The following is a 17771-nucleotide window of genomic DNA, read 5'->3' on the forward strand; positions in this document are numbered from 1 at the left end:
TTTTCGGTCTTCCGATACCTAACAATCCTTTGCCTCTAGATACAGATTTAGTCCTGGAAACCTCATACAATTTCAATGAAGTTCTGAATTTATTAAGTCAGCACGAACAATCACTATTTCAAATCAAGCTGAAGTTTTTCACAATGTTTTAACAAGCTGTGAAAATCAATCAGGGAAAATGTTTTTCTTGGATGCTCCAGGTGGTACTGGGAAAACATTTTTTTTTTTACTAAATTTGATATTAGCTAAGTTGAGAAGCCAAGGTAAAATCTTTGGCTGTGGTATACTCACATATAGCAATTACTCTATTGAAAGGTGGTCATTCTACTTTCAGTTTACCACTTACAAATGTGACTAATGATACACCTATGTGCAACATATCAAGCAAAGTAATTTGTCGAAATTATTACAAAAGTTTTTTTTTTTTTTGATTGTTTGGGAGAATGTCCCATAAAACATCTGTTGAAGCGGTCGACGGAACAGAACTCTGAGGGATATCAGATCAAACGATCGAAGAATCTGTGGAATAATTGTTTTATTTGGCGGTGATTTTTGACAAACACTACCGTCGTATCTCGCGGAACCAGGGCGAACGAAGTGAATGCTGTCTTAATAAATCGTCACTATGGCTTGATATAGCGGTTTTCCTCTCATTATCAATATGCGTGTTCACCTACATGGAGACTTTAATGCACTTGCTTTCTCCTCAAAATTGTTAAAAACTGGCAATGGCAAAGTACAGCAAAGAGACGAAAAAATTATATTAACACACCGAAATATTGGGGAAATTTTGCGAATTGCAGACGAACTATTGTCAGTGTTTACCCATCGATTGAGAACATAACAGAAAAGTCATCACCTTCTTAGTTCAGGGAAAGAGCTATCCTCTCCATGAACTAAGAAGATAGTTAATAGAAAATAGGTGTTCCTATTATGTTGCTCTGAAATCTGCACTCCCAAATCTTTGCAATGGAACTAGGCATCAAGTATAATTGTTGAAACCGAATATGATAGAAGCTGTGATATTTACAGGTCCTGGTATTGGAAATATTGCCTTCATTCCTATGATATCCCTCATTCCTTCAGACTATCATTTGCATTTAAAGGGTTACAATTTCCAATAAGAGTTTGATTTGCAATGATGATTAATAAAGCCCAAGGACATGCAGATATGCAGGTTTAGATTTAAGAGGTGAATGTTTCGGACACGGGCAGTTATATGTAGCATGTTCTTGAGTTAGCAGCCCTGAGAATTTAATTATTTTGGTAGAGGATGATGACTTATAATGTTGCTTACAAAGAAGTGTTATAATGATCACAATTCTACACCATCACGAAAGCACTATCACCAAATATTCGAGTAAATACCCTGAAGTGAACCGCTGGCAGTATAATTCCACCATGCGAAGCAGGAGGACCCAGCCTAGTGTCAATAAATAAAATTGGAAATATATTTCTGGCTGTGCATCTTCTTCAGAAATAATCGTAAATGTTCTCCAAGTTCACCTATTAGGTTTTGTAAAGCCTAATAGGCAGTTTTTTTTTTTTTTTAATTGTCCGGGCGACACAAGCAACCCCACAGCGTATTTATTTTGATCGTGAGAAGTGCAGATGTTCGGACTACTCGTCAATACTTGCCAGTACGGGAGAACAGCTTCACTTGTCTTGTAATGCACTGTGTCTGGCAGCTTCTTTTTTTTCCAGCAACCATTGTACTGGTTAGAAATGAACAGATCAATTTAGTGCACGTGTCTGAGATAGACTATAGCTACCAAAAAAAAAAAAAAAAAAAATATATATATATATATATATATATATATATATTATTTGTTTTTTCATAAGAAAGAAGGAAATAAAAGTGAACGTTAGATCTAAACACAGCATTGAAATAGAATAGTCATATTTTAGATAAAAATAAGTAAGGATTGTTAGTAAGTATTTTAATTTAAGATAATTGAATGCTGCCATATCTTCGCATTTTCATTTCGATATAGCCGACTCACCAGAGTGTTTTAATTTTACATCCCCAGACTGCAAACGGCAGTGAAAAGTGAAGTCCTGATTTAGAAATTCAACATAACAGGATTCAACTAATAACAGAGGAATTCGAGTAATACTTCCGGATTTCTATTTTGTTTTTGCAAGATAAAGTTAAAGGAAAACTAAATCTCTGTGCTAAGATATAATCCAAAATGTTTTACCTCAAATGCTGTTTACAAATTTCCTTTATCTCGATCACAAATACATCTTCTTGGGATAATACTGAAGATTTTTTCATCTAAAACAATAAGCTATATGTGTTTCTATGAAGTAAAATTGACAATAAAATAATCCTAGAAAAACTGACGAAAGCATATTTGCAAAAGTTACACATATAAACAGGTTTTTCGACACCAAATACGAATATTCTTATTTAATATTCCACTTGAAATACCAACTATTCCATAATACCCGACATTCCCATTTTGAAATCACACATGGCGTGGCCACGAACAAAGATCCAAAAGAATTGTGAAAACTATGCTGAAATGAAATTTAGCCTTCATTCTATGTAGTCAAGAGCGATTAAGGAATACAATCACGAATATCAAAGTTGAAAAACTTCCTGTAATTTTTTTCAAAATATGGTAAACTAGAAAAGGAATATCTACTCAAGATGGAAGCTCCCAAACAACAAGACTAATTCCTTTCAGGCATGGAGAGGAGGGGAGGGGGGGGTAAAGGATTTAATAGTTCCGCCATAGTACGGTAGGCTACGATACTTTGTAGGTAGTATTCCTTATTAACCGAAGTTTCTCTATGTTGATTCAATTGTGTTAGTGTAAATCCCACACATTAATGGTTGTAAACCCGTAGTACATTAGTATTAGTAACGTGCAGCATGAGTACACTAAGGCTTAGATAATCCGAAAATCTGCTCAAGAGATAAAACACCATGCTTATTCAATTCAGTTCAGGCCTAAAGTAAACACGATGTGGTTTCGCACTGAATGATGATACGAGTATTCATCTACCACCAAAAGGCATTTACAAACATCCATATCCACAGTGAGATTTGAATCCAGGTTGGAGAGAGAGAGAGAGAGAGAGAGAGAGAGTTGTTATCTACTCACCCAAACAGGCAAATTAGCAGCTAAGCCCAACGTCTGAACGGTAGTAAAAATAACAGAGTTATGGATACCAAATAAGACTTATGGATATCACAAAGATTCAGCCTTTTTATGAATTTTATGAGTATAAAAATTGTTAGGAAACAAATATTTGATTTTAAAACCATAATTAATATATCTCCCTTATAATGGTCGTTAATAGGGAGCGTTACAGATATGTTTAATGATTTTAGTTTTGTAGAGAGAGAGAGAGAGAAAGAGAGAGAGAGAGAGAGAGTATTCTATTTCGGTATCAGTGTTGAATTTTCTCTCTCTCTCCCTGGAGTAAAGATAAAGCTTACGTTATTGATTTCTAAAGTACAAGGGCTCTCCTTCCTTAACTTCTAAAGATGTATAAGGATTTCAGTGCTGGAGCAAAGCATTTTTGACCAAAATGAGTTTTGTCCTCAAACTTACCGCGATTTTTAAGCAACAGCAAATTATTCCCACTCACAAAACAACACAGGAAGTGAGTTGTGTCAAAACCAAATTGGAAGCAGATTAAAATATACTCCAGCACACAAGAAAGCGTAAACCATGTTGTAACTTTGCACTGTTCATTTCGAGTAGCTTCGGCATTGACTAAAAAAAAAAAAAAAAAGAACAAGAATGAAAAAAAGCGTTGTATTTCATTTTTTTCCGCAGACAACGATTTGGACCATCTTTGGAATATACACTGCTTTTTCTCAGGAGATCTCTTGGTGGAGATCTCCTGAGAAATTCAGCCTAATTGGACTGAAATGAAGAGATTAGGAAGGGATATTTTCTTCTGAAGACAATCTTCAACTGATTTCGACTTGGAATAACAGTTATTTCTTACGTTAAGTTCCCATGAGAATTTCAGCAGAATTGAATAAAATAAAGGAGGCTGTTAGAGTGGGGGATTATGCTTTATGGGCACCTCTTACAGGTCACATGTTTATCAGACTGCGAAAAAAAATCTGAAATAGAGTTCTTTCTGATATTGCTAGAGGTCTCCTGAGACGTTCACTATAACCGGACTAAAATCAGTGGGGAAACTCTCTGTAAACACCTTTAAAGATCGCATTGTTCAATTGTTTTCAAAAAATTTGTACTATAGTTGTTTCTTATGTTGTTGTTTGAGGTCTCCTTACACGGACCATAAAGGAGAGTGAGACTGTAACGGAAGGAGCAGAAAATCAAATACGGGGGGGGGGGGTACTTCCAGGTTATATTGGTCAACTGATTTCAACAGTTCATTCTTGGAATGTTTTAAAAGCTACTGCATCACTGATATATTTTTAACAGTTTACCCTACTTCACACCTCCAAAGAAAAGCATCAAGCAGTTTGGCAAATTACGAAAATGTCATACATAGAATTAGACAACAACTATGTTCGCAGATTTAAAGAAGCTAGCAAACCGATACGATGTCCGACACACAACGTAATAAAAACCAATGTCTCATTTTAAACCAGCTTTCGTCAGCTATAACAGTATATCAAAGACTTACATATTAATGAAACAGGCAACGAGAGAAATTACACAGTACATCACAACAATGGTCACGAGTCTGATACCTCGCTACGATATTCAAGATCTGCTTTACAAATAACTGGTTGTAATTAATTGAAAAATGAGATCGCTAAAGATGTCAACAGCTAATCTTCATTTTTTTTTTATTATTAAGTGAAAGATTAATAAAAAATGTTTTGATTAAGTGAAACATAAGCAGACATTGATATAAAATTAATATAATGGGACAGTCACATTGCATACATTTTTTCGTCAAGTTTTCAGGATATTTTAAGTATCAATTCAAAAATTAAACAAAGCACAAGTAGCGTAACTGACGAATTAGCAAAGCGAGCGTGTCTGACACATAAAAAATGTAGATAAGTGTGGTTGAAATGCTCTGAAATCTTCTAACGACGTTTTATATATACGTAAAATATATAAAATTTATGCGTAAAATATTAACAACTAAAGTGAGGTGTATGAAAATAGAACAATTTTCCATAAAGGGAATCTCAACAATCTATTCATTATTGGAGATATACAATCGCTTCATAGCTTTCTTTAAAACAGCTCCATAAGAAAACAGATTTTATGTAAAATTTTAATAGTTTCTCCAAAAATTCCATATTTGGAGGAGATGTATTTTCGGGTAGTCCAGATTATTTCGGCTCGTGGAATTTAATACAGATTAGATGCTCCTCACGATGAACCACCGCAAATCTGCCTGTTTAGCCAGTGTGATAGAGTAAACGCGAAGGGAGTTTGATATTTATCAGAGTAGGCCAAAATGGGGGAGGAAGATTTTATTCTCTTCAGCGCCTAGATGGGAAGTAAGTTTTTTTAATCTGGCGAACTGAGATAATGAACTTCGCAATTTGGAGGTTCGTTCGGATACAATTTTAACACATGAAATGGCGATATGGTTGACAGTCGTATTGCCATCAGTTTCTTTTGAAAAAAAAAAAGGTATGCAATTAAACTGACGATGTAACGTTTTCATTATTGTAATTTTTATTTAAATTTTACTTTATTTTCCATCCTTCTTAATCACTTAAGCCATTTTTATCTACTTTTTGGAAAATTATGAGGAGACTGTAAACAACGCAAGAAACATATATATTCCAAATTTGGTCCAAAATAGTCGAACAATGCAGCTTGTACAAATATGAGAAGGAAGCGAACTCTCCCCCGCCTCATTTAAAGTTCGACTAGGCTGAACTGTCTAGATGATCCAAAGCAACAGTCCACATTTGGTTGAACGATTACACATGTAGCAGTGTCTGCAGCTATAATCTTCCTTCCTCTTTATTTCAATCGGAATTAATTCGCTTCTCAGGAGGACTTAAGAAAAAAAAATTCAAATTTGGTAGAGATGGGTTGAACAATGCGGCCTATAGATATTTTCTAGGAGAGGAGGACCGGAAAGTTTCTAATTCAGTGGCTGGTGTGTGTAGTACCATAATGTGATATGATTCACTCGTCTATTAATTTAATTTAAATTTCCTGTCAACAATATGTTCATTGTAATTCACAATTAATATTTCATCTTGGTCAGTATAAGGATGTATCCCCCTTCCAAAAAAAGTTAAAATCATTTTACCATTCTTTCATCCAATAAATATGAAGAATTTTAGTTTTCATATCTTGTTATATTTCGGACGCCTGCATCAGTAGCACATAAGCAGAATACCACCTTTCACTTCAGTAACTGAGTTATATATTAAAGTTGAGCAAAATATTAAAAATTTAGAATAACTCACTAAAAATTCTGATTTTTAAAGGAATAGTTTTCAGAACAACTATTTAAAAAACTGAAGCTTTAAAATAAAACATTTAAATAAAAATGACACTAGCATTTAGGCAAAAACAGGCTAGGCTATTTTAATAGTCTAGCCAAGGTTTTTCCCTCCTGGAAAAGCCTTGAGTTACAGTTAGACAGTGCAAGGCTAACACTCTTCACGGCATGAAAGTGTGTAAGAATTACGTGAGTCCCTATACCTCAAATATTAATGTCTTTAAATTGTAAAGACCTCGGTTCGAATCCTATCTAGGACAGGAAGGACTTTTCAGCTGAAGTTCAATTGGCTGGTCCCATATGAAGGTCGAAAGGTTTTTCCCTCCTGGAAGCTCGAGTTTTTCATCCTGCAACATAAGCAGGCCGGGAGAATAGAAGCAGTTAACAGACATAACATAGTAGCCTCATCTTAGTTACATTGGCCATAATTCCAAACAATAAAACAACAGAAAGGATTGCGTCATCACATGATGTGATAAGTGTATGTGCTGCTTCAACCATAATCACACTACTACAAAGAATGAGAATAGGCAGATATACGGCTTCTTCTCGCTACATTTTGTACCCATGTGATTTACTATTATCTCTCTTTTAATCAATTTTAAAGCTTAAGATAAAATGATTTTCTTGTGGCTTTTAATGACTTCTGTTCATTGCATTTTGATGAAATTATTTATTGCCGGCCTCGTTGATTGAGTTGTTAACATAACCGCATTCAAACTAACAAGCTGCAGTTGTTAGTCGAAGAGCCACGGAGATGAATATCATCGCCTAATGTAAGAGTAGACCTGCTTATTGGAGTTCTGAAATAGTTTGAAAAAGTTCCATGTTTAGCCTCTAGAGAACAGGGTTTTGAGACTATGTAAAATATAATAATAAATAAATAAAAATAAAGTTTTTATATATATAAAATTCTTATCCCTCCTATGGTATACTAATAATATTACAGATTTATCACTTTTTGTGGGCTAAGGATCACATAAAAAAGAGAAAAACATTGTTATTCTACAATGGAAAAAAACTGGGTGATATCTCGTAAATGTATGAATGTAGACTTTTTACTGTGACGAAGTGACATTTAAATCTGCGAAACGAACATGCACTCCTCTGATAACAGGAAAGCTTTTAAGTTACATTTGGTGTAACTGAAATGATTCCTTGGTCAGAGAAAAAGGAAGATTAGAAAGATACATGGGATTCTCCATGCAGCATCTGTGCGTGGTATTTAAGAGGGTTTTTAAAAGGGTACACAATCGGCAATGCCATTTGTTATCTCCAATATTATAAAGAGCGCCTATCTGCCATGAAAATTATTTCTAATTCTCTGAAACAAACACTTCAGGCTTTTATGAAGTGTTCTTGAAATTGCTTGTTCCTAAACCACTTAAGACTGTAAATGAAATGATAAACCGGAAAATGCAGTATAATGTTCTTATGAACCGAATCAAGAGTTTCAGCAGCCAGTTATTAATGCACGTTATTTGTTAATCCAAGCAGACTTCATGCAGACTAGTAATTAAAAAAACTGATTTATTAGCTTAAAATTCAACTGAGCTTCGTGTACTTTGTGGTACACTTATTTCAGATGATTTACAAGAAGATGCTCAAAAAGTAGTGTTTGCAACATGCTATCTAACGATAAAGGAATCAATATTATAATATATTGAACAATTATATATTTATCCCGCACATGAGAGGTATAAGAACCTATTTTACAAAGAACTATACTACAAAATTACTTCTCTTGGACATACGGGTCGAGCTGAAGAAGTTCTCATGTCAAAATACATCAAATCTGGTCTACCTTTCCAATGCAACAATAAAGGTCATCAAGTCCCTTGGCCAAAAACAAAAATGTCCTACACTGACTGCAATGGTTTGGTTAGAAAATTCAAATGAAGCTTCCGAAACGTTAAGTAACCCTCACCCAATGTAACAAAAAAACGGAGAAATCATTTTACGTCATGTCAGGTCCTCAAATTACCAATTATATTCAAGACTCGTATCTCGGACGTTATACATACTAATACCTCTTGAGTATGATTTTATCTTCGCTTAATCGATCATTTGCAACCATTGCCTTAAACAGTGATGTCCATACCATCCTTCAGTGGGGCAAGGATAACCTAGTCACTTTCAATGCCCCATTGAAGGATGGTATGGAAATCACTGTTTAATACAATGTTTAAGTCAGATGAAATTTTTCGTTCAAGCTTTAAAATAGGAAACGTGATGTTTTCAGGTACATAAAGGATTAGTTCCCAAGAATAAGTGATTAAAAAAAAAATTAAAGATGATTTTTTTAATTGGCGTACAGATTTGTCATATATACGAAAAAGTAGCAAGGACAACTCCCAAAACAATTACCAATAGCTGTTGGTAATTGTTAATAGTGACAATTACAGAAATCTCGAAGAAAGCAGTCAGCTATAATTGAATGGGATGCAACTGATATTTGAATATAGCATAAGTTGAAATTAATAATAATCAGACTTGCGTATTGCTTCAGAGTAAAACAAATTTTTCAATTTGTTGCTCAATGTAAGTGAAATTTAAGGGCAATAACAGTTAAGACATTTACGAAGATTAATGGGAGTAAATGAAACTTTTGTAAATATTAAGTGCACTTTTTAATGTTTTATAAAATTACAGTGATTGGTTTCGAAGTAATTATTACGGAAGCAACTGAGGCTAGGGATCGATGTATTATGTTTATTAACTGTACGTGGTTGAGCAGCCAATTTTCCTGTTTCGTGGAAAAAAAACAAAAAAAAAAACGAAGTTTAAGTTTCTCAGTTGGAAAAAATCTTGTGTGTGTGTGTGTGTGTGTAACTTTTTTAATTCTTGGAAAATGATAATTTTCCAAGAATATACACAAAGTAAGATATTTAAAAGCTTCCTTTGGGTACAATAATTATTATTGTATCCAAAGGAATTATTTTTGCTTTCTCTGCTATTGGTACTTTTTTTTTTGTTTAACTTTTCTTTTTCTTACTGCATACTTTTTGATTACTTACATTCAGTTGTTTTGCATCCGCGCTGCACAATCTACCTTTTGTGGTACCAACTCTGGTAATAATGTGTAATCATGCAGCGAAACAAATTTTGAACTAACCACAAAACAGATGCAGTTAAATGTCTTTTTTTAATAATGTTCATTGCCGTTTCTATACAGAAACATATAAAATGCAGAAGTTTTCATTCGTTTTCTTAAATCTATATAACTATCTAATCTCATCTAATAACTATCATATAACTATCGTAAATCTATCTATATCGCAGTTCAATTTTCAACCAAAAAATTGATGTTTTGAACCAAATATTTGAGGTTCTGAATTGCTACCATAATTATTTCTTCTTTGATAAATAAAGAATTAAATTTAATACACCTTCCATTTTCTTAATTTTACATTTATTGAAAATGTGCTATTTTCGAATGTTCTTTCTTTGATTTGAATATTAGCAACCTTCATGAATATTATTTGCTAATATCAACAATAATTTATAAATTGCAAGCTTTTCTTATACGAATAATATACTGTATTTCTTATAAAAATAAACTTCAAAGAATATTGAAAAAGAGCCCTTCACCTCGCCATCAGACATACATTGTTAATTTTTGAATCATTGGTTTTTATGTCTTGTTTATCCGAATGTATTTTCTACACTCAGTTGTTGCTATCTTGTGCTCACCACTTTTAATTGTATACTATCTCGGCTCTAATCAAGTCTTTTCCCGTGCTTTTTTTTATCATCTTTACTTTCAAGATTTTTAAACAGATATGTAAATTAAAATATCCTTCGATTGAAACCCTATTAAATTTAACTTTTAAGCCTAGTCGTCACAAAAGTCTACTCCATCGCCATTTCTTTTCCACTTTAAAAATTAACTTTTCACTTAATTTTCAGTTCAGTTTAAAGAGCTGGGGTTCCGGAATATAAAAAATAATATTTTAAATAGTTTTTTTTTTTACTATATAAATAATAAATAACTTTACTATAGATTTAATTACGTTACCGAACTGAAAATCTGTTAACATTCATTATCATAATTATTAATATTTCAAAATATTTTTTTGAAAGAAGAGCTTCGTTTTTCTGTCCACATGAAAAGTATTAATGCCGAGGTCACAAGCCTGGACGGAAAAGTCATTAATTCACTAATTGCTTATTGATTGAATGTCACTCTGCACTTAGATGTGATAGTTCGCTCATGAATCCAGCATGTTCACGCTTACAGTGACTACAATAAACATCTCAGAAGTTTCGTGTGCAGTATTGTAGAATTAGTTTCGTGCCATTTTATATAATTTAGTAACTAAAAGAGTTCGATTAAAACCAAAGCTGATATGACACAACAAATTTTAATAAAAATGCAAAATATTTCAGCAAAATCTGCCCTAGAAATACCCGAAAAATCTACATACACATTTGCCTTAAAAAAATTAAAGTGAATGTTTATTGCGACTCGATAATTTCAAACGGAAATATTCGAAGGTACAAAATTGTTAGTTTAATTAATGGCGTAAAGTTCCTAACAAATAATTAGAATGATAACGAACTACATGAAGCATAACATAATATAAAAATTGAAACATAATTAATGAAGAAAAAATATTATTATTATTATTATTATTATTATTATTATTATTATTATAAAAACCTCCATGGAGTCAAAGACTCATCGTGGGAGGTCCACTGTTATACACACAGTTTATCATACTGTGCCTTAAATATATTCACTGTCTCTGCACACACCACACTCTCGGGCAAAGCATTCCAATCACTCACCAATCTTCATGCAAAAAACCTGCTCCTCACTCCCTTGCTCACACCCTCCTTATACAGTTTCCAGGAATGACCTCTTATTCTCCTGCTATCCTCACCCATTCTGTGCAAAACCTCCCCGACGTTAATCTGGTAATAACCACTTACCAGCTTATATGTCTCAATCATATCCCCCCCTCCTCCTTCTATCCACCAATTTCTGCAAATTGCATTTTGTCAATCTGTCTTCATACTCTACATTCCAGAGACCAGAAACCACCTTAGTCAATCGCCTCTGAACTTTTTCCAACGCAATTTCCTCTTTTTGAAAACCAGGTGACCAGATCTGTGCACAGTAATCCATATGTGGCCTGATCAAAGCCTCATACAAAGGAACATAACATCCTTACTTCTACAAGTCAATGTCCTCCGCATCATTCCCATTATCCGCTGTGTTGTCTTCACTATTTTAGTAACATGTCCTCGAAATTTTAGGTCCTTGTCTACAATCACTCCCAGATCTCTCATTTCCTCTACCTCTTCCAAGATATTCGCACCGATTGTGTACTTTACATCCCATCTCTGCTTCCCAAATTTCAAAACCTTACACTTTGAAACATTGAATTGACATCCCCACTTATTTACCCATTTAGGCAGTGTATTCAAGTCCTCCTGCAAAGCTACAGCATCCACACTACTCCTGATAGTCTGCCCAACTTTGCATCATCTGCAAACAACTGCACATCACCATTCAGACCTCGCCAGATATCATTTACATACAAATTAAACAGCAATGGACCCAAAACACACCCTTGAGGTACACCACTAGTAACTTTCCTCTTCTGGGATATCGCTCCTCCATAGACAACTCGCTGATACCTATCAGACAACCAATCTCCAATCCAGTGAACCAATCTACCGTTCAGTCCCATCCATTCCAATTTAGTTACCAGCTTGTCATGTGGCAATTTATCAAACGCCTTTGCAAAATCTAAATATACCACTGTATATGCAATACCCTTATCCAACGCATTTGTCACTTTATTATAAAAAGTAAGCAGGTTGCTAAAGCATGATTTTCCTTTAGTAAATCCATGTTGGCCACCAAAGAGTATTTTTCTGTTGTCAACCCAATTCTGAACTTTATTCCTAACTAACTTATCTAATACCTTGACCACAACTCCAGACACACAGACTGGTCTATAATTCAAAGCCTTACTCTTATCACCTCCCTTATGAATTGGAACAATTTTACCCTCTTTCCACTCTTTTGGAACTTGACCCAGTGAGAGACTCATGTTGAAAAGATATACAAAAGCTGTTGTTAACTCTCTGGCACATTCTCTCAAGACATGTGGTGGAATAGCATCAAGTCTCACAGCCTTATTTACATCAGGTCTATTCAATTCCTCATATACCTCCTGTTCACTTACTAACAGTTCCTCCTCCTCTCCCACTGCTTTCAAGTTCTGCATGATGTCACATTCACAAGAATGAAATACCTTTAGAAATTGCTCACTAAATATCTCAACTATATCCTCCGCAGCGGTTATCATTCCTCCGTTTTCACCAATCAATCCCATCCTACCATAATCATTCTTTCTTCTACTGGCGATATATAGAAAAAACTCCTTAGGATTTTTTTGGCCGCTTTAGCTAACTGCTGCTCATACTGCATTTTTGCTACCCTTATCGAGCTAGTCACCTTCCTCGCCTGCTCTTTGTCCTTTTCATGCAAATTAAACTATTATGCAACTTTTATATTAATTATGCAACTGGTTATTATATATACTCATTTTGTGTTTCTTCCATAATACCTTCTTCTTCCATATTGCATACTTTATCTCTTGATTCATCCATTTTACACCCACTCTGTTTGCCCTCTTGACCCTTGGAATACACTCTGATATTGCCTCCACCAAATAGTTCTTGAGTATGGCCCAAGCAGCATTGATATCCTTTCCATCCAGTTCCTCTTTCCAATTTATTATCGCAAGCTGTTTCCTGAGCTTTTCGTAATTACCAGTCTTATAATTGCACATATATCCCTTTCTAACAGATGTCCTCGAATGACTGGTCACCCTGCACGTGATCACCTCGTGGTCACTCTCACCAACTGGTGGAAGATTTGACACCTCATTTATAATAACCTCATCTGATGAGATGATCAAATCTAATACTCTTGATCCTCGTGTACCCTCCATTACGTGCTGCCTAAGGTAATTATCTTTCAAAAACTCCAAAAATTCATTTTCTTTACCCCCAAATGCAGTCTCTTGCTTCCAGTCTATATTACCATAATTAAAGTCGCCCATAATGATAACTCGTTTCTTGCTAGCTAGGCCAATTTGCCTATACATTTCCTTCTCATTACCCTCCATATTACCAGGTCTATAGCAACACCCAACTAAATATTTCATCCTGTTAACTTCTACCTCACACCATACGGCCTCAAAACCGTGACCACTATTTGCATCTTGCAATTCCACCTTAGATGGGCACAACTCATCTGCTACCATTAACAGTACTCCTCCTCCCTTTCTTTCCTGTCTATCTTCACGAAAAATATCATATCCGTTCATCTCTATTCCTGTCAGGATGTTATCGTCATCTAACCACGTCTCACTTATACCAACAATTTTGGGGCGGGCGAACAGACTCGAGCAAAGCAACAATTTCGTTCCCCTCATTTCGAATACTTCTAGCATTAGTGAATAAACATAATAAATCATTACTGCTTCTACAAGTCCTAAGAACATCACTCCTGCGATGTGACTCTCCAATACCTTCCCCTGTCACTTCCTCTATATTACCACCAATTCTACAACTTTCTTCGCACCTAAACTCTTTCCACCCATCCCAGGCCATCTCAATTTGTGTTTGTCCGCTTACACATTCACTTCTGAATTCAACACCCGCATGTTTCATAAAGTTTCTCCCCGTCCACCCTGACTCCCCCCGTTTCCCTGTTCATGTTGTACCTCCACTCTCTCATTTACTTCATTCATAATATTCACCTCCCCATTTGCAACTGAACAAATACCTCTCCCTACCTTACTTTTTTGCTCTTTCATATCACTTCCCACCACCTCAGATATATTCATTACAGTCATTATTGGTAAGATTATTGGTAAGATTAAGTTAAAAAATACTTCATGAACGTTTACAGAAAGTTACAGTAAGGTCTGAATACTTTCTAATGAAGATAATATTATAAGATCACTCTTAATAAATGATGCTGATGCCGCGGATAATTTAAAAATTAAAAAAAAAGGAAAGAAAAAAATAGAACAAAAACAATTTCTGTATACAGTTGTGTACAATACAGAAAGTGCTCAGCGTGATATATAATACTGATTTATGACAGATAATGAATTTATTTTAATTTAGGAATTTACGTTTTATCATATCTATAAGATTTATTCAATAAGCACTCTTTATACTGTGACATCCGGGTGCCTGTTATGAACATCATATTACTGATGAAACACATAAAATCATATACATCGATAATTGTTATATATTTTATCGAATTCAGAACAACCACCACATCCAAATGAGTGGCATCTCAGAGAAACTTTTTTCTTTGTAACTATTCAAAACTGATCAGGGGAAAAAAAAAGACTTTTACACATTTGTAGTGAGATGTGATTTTTCGTACACTTCTTGTGGGCTCACTTCAAACAATCAATACGTTTTACCCGCTTTTCCGTTGCCCTGTCATCTGAAAATAAACCACTACGATAAATAAGCTTGGCAGCGGTTTCTTTCCGCCAAAAAAGAATCGATGTCCATGTACATAAAAATTCGCTCTTCTTCAATATGCTGTTTCTTATCTTATCTTTTCGTTTTTTTTTTTTTTTTGAACATTTTTACACTTAAGACTTTTTTTTTTATTTGTTCACGGTATTTTAAACATTCTGGCCTTGTTTTTAACATTCGCACGTTAATTAAAAGCACAAAACAAAAACACGTTTCAAACAATTAAAGAAAATATGCAAATTTTGTAGTGATCGAAGTTCCATCATGGGATTCCTAAACTAACAGGGATCATCGATCACTATAGTTATTCTAGTAATCAATTAATTATCAATATAATTTTTTGAAAGCAAAAGTATATTGTGTGATGATAATTCACCTTTATCCAGCCCAAAATGCATCACAGAAGCACTTTTATTATAAAACTTAGCTCATAAAATGATGACAAGTGTTCTTAAATTCTTTGTCCCTAGCAACAACTTCTTATCACATCAATGGAAGACAGATAATGAAGACCAGATGGATCCTATTAGGGAGTAAGAGTCCTGAAAGATTGCTTAGCTATATATAACAGAAATTGTGTCCAAGGAACTCTTGATATTTAACTTACATCGAACTGTGAGTAGAGTTGCATTTCTACTCTATTCGTGTCAAATGCACCGTGATATGAACATAACAAGTTCTGAAATATACGTAGACTATAACATTGCAGTGCGTTCCGCGATATTAAGATGTTTCTTAGAGGAGCAAGATTCACTGGGCGCGATTAAAATTGCAATCGCCAGAGAATCATTCCACTGTACGCATCACTCGTGTTGTGGAAATGCATCTTGATTTCGTATAAAGTAGTAGTGATGCTGTCCAACTTTAACAAAAATCACAATTCATTGACAGTTTTTCATCAGAATCGTTTTTCGAATTGTTTCCTGAGTATTGGCGGACAGAATTGACGCCATTCGGTGGTCAACGCCAAAGAATTGGATTAGTCACACAACCCAGAACCTGGAGTTCATGGATACATAAGTGATTTTTTTTTTTTTTTGACATTTTCTAAGCTCCTTCGTTTCAACCAGGAATGACTTCAAACTAATCTTGAAAGGGACAAAAATCTCCAGTGATTTATAAAGTCACAATGTATAATAGATGATAATAAAAAAAATCACAATTGTTCATCATAGATAGGTACATTTTTGCTGGATCAAACGAAATCCGAATTTGGTCGATAAAATTTACTGTGGTCCGAATATTCGTTCATTTAAAAATTACTATTATACGTCGAGATGAACAGATGTGAAATATGTGTAAATACGTTAAGATAATCATGCTGTACACTCCATTCAAACACAATTCAGAACTAACTACTAAACCATACAGCACAGCAGCAATATAAAACAGAGTATTTGTTTATTATTATTTTTTTTAAATCCTTAGCTTTTCTTTTGCTCATATCGAATGCATTAATAAAACTGTTCATTGCCACTGAGGTGTATAAAACAGTAGATATAAATAAAACTTGAAATAACATTGAAATTTGTATGTGTGTGTGTGTGTGTGTGTGTGATCACATTTATATTATTTTAGTGACCTCGATTTCGAAGTCAATGAACTTTCCACTTGCCATACTTGTGACATCAGTTCACGGGCCTAGTAAGTAAAGACAAATAAACACACACAAACCATAATTAAACAAAGAAAAATATTAGAATATGCTATTAAGCCTATACATTATGCAATTTCTGGTAGATTTTTGTAGAGTTCGCGATTAAAAATGGCTATTTGAATTCTGTGTCACTACTGTATTCGAAATTTAGCTTAGAATCCTAGCGAATCAACCGCAGTGTGATGTACGGTTTGTTCTATTGACCTTACTGGGTGTCTCTACTGCACTGCAACGTAGTCGACATCGATGTCACGATGCTGAAGCATATAGCTGCAATGCACAGACCTTCCTAAGCTTCCCAGCTTAGAGAACAGGTTTCACTGGACAGAACATAGTCGGAAAGTTTAACTTACCGTCCATCATGAAAAAGAGGAGAAACAGTGTAGACACCTCCACAGTCTGACCACAACTCAGCATCCTTCGGCCGAAGAAATCTCTTCTGCCTCTTTACTCAGCTCAAGGAGGAAACATAACACGGTCTAGCCTCGAAGCCAGAGGAACGGCACACAAGGAGCGAATACTTTCGAGAGTGTCAGTTGCCAACGGGCGATCGATTCTTGCGTTTCCACGTGTTGTCTACTCGCTCTCTAGACCTGTGTCATCGAGAAAGGAGTAACCACCTGTGATTAAGCGGCGAACACAAGAAAATAGGAAGCGAGTGATTGAATCGCAAAGCAAGAATGGCATAACTGATTGTAGTTCATATGCGACCCTCAAGTAGCTGCAAGTGTCAGAAAAACTATTCGTTTAATAACATAACGTAATTCATCCACACATGGATGGCGTTATAGTATTAACCCCAAAATTTCGAACTTTTATTGCTGAATATAATTGAAAATCGATCGATTTCCAACGTTATCACTGGGATCTCCATCAGAAGGGAGGTATAGGTACTTTTAGCTTAATTCGTTTTTCGATTTTAGGTGCATTCGCCAGCAAATAGAATGTATTAGTTTTACCTATCTCTTTGCGGTCCGTATAAAACAATTCTAAAACAAATGAACCGATTTATTCTGATTAAACTTAATATTTAAGACTGAGGGGTGGGGGGAATGGTCACCAGTTTTATTACAACCCAACAATAATATTTACCACATAGCATGAAGGCCAAAATACATGTTTTACTGCTCCAGCGATGAGAGTAACTTCAATGCGCAAGTGA

General features: G+C 34.8%; 1 protein-coding gene across 2 annotated transcripts in view; it reads right to left on the bottom strand.

Moving 5' to 3' along the window:
• LOC150104591 (lysosome-associated membrane glycoprotein 5-like) overlaps positions 1 to 17083 on the bottom strand; it is a 94068-nt gene extending 76985 nt beyond the window's left edge. Inside the window, exon 1 of one of the 2 annotated variants that reach the window (XM_090395798.1) lies at positions 16963 to 17083. In XM_090395798.1, the coding sequence (XP_090251924.1) occupies positions 16963 to 17026 (64 nt within the window). In that variant the 5' untranslated portion in view covers positions 17027 to 17083. The remainder of the gene's footprint in view (positions 1 to 16962) is intronic. The other variant, XM_090395799.1, reaches the window with a different exon arrangement.
• Positions 17084 to 17771: the final 688 nt, after the last annotated feature.

Source organism: Typopeltis vanoorti, chromosome 7 (genome assembly GCF_054136105.1).
Source record: "Typopeltis vanoorti isolate ZY-2024b chromosome 7, IOZ_Tvanoo_1.0, whole genome shotgun sequence".
NCBI classification, from domain to species: domain Eukaryota; kingdom Metazoa; phylum Arthropoda; class Arachnida; order Uropygi; family Thelyphonidae; genus Typopeltis; species Typopeltis vanoorti.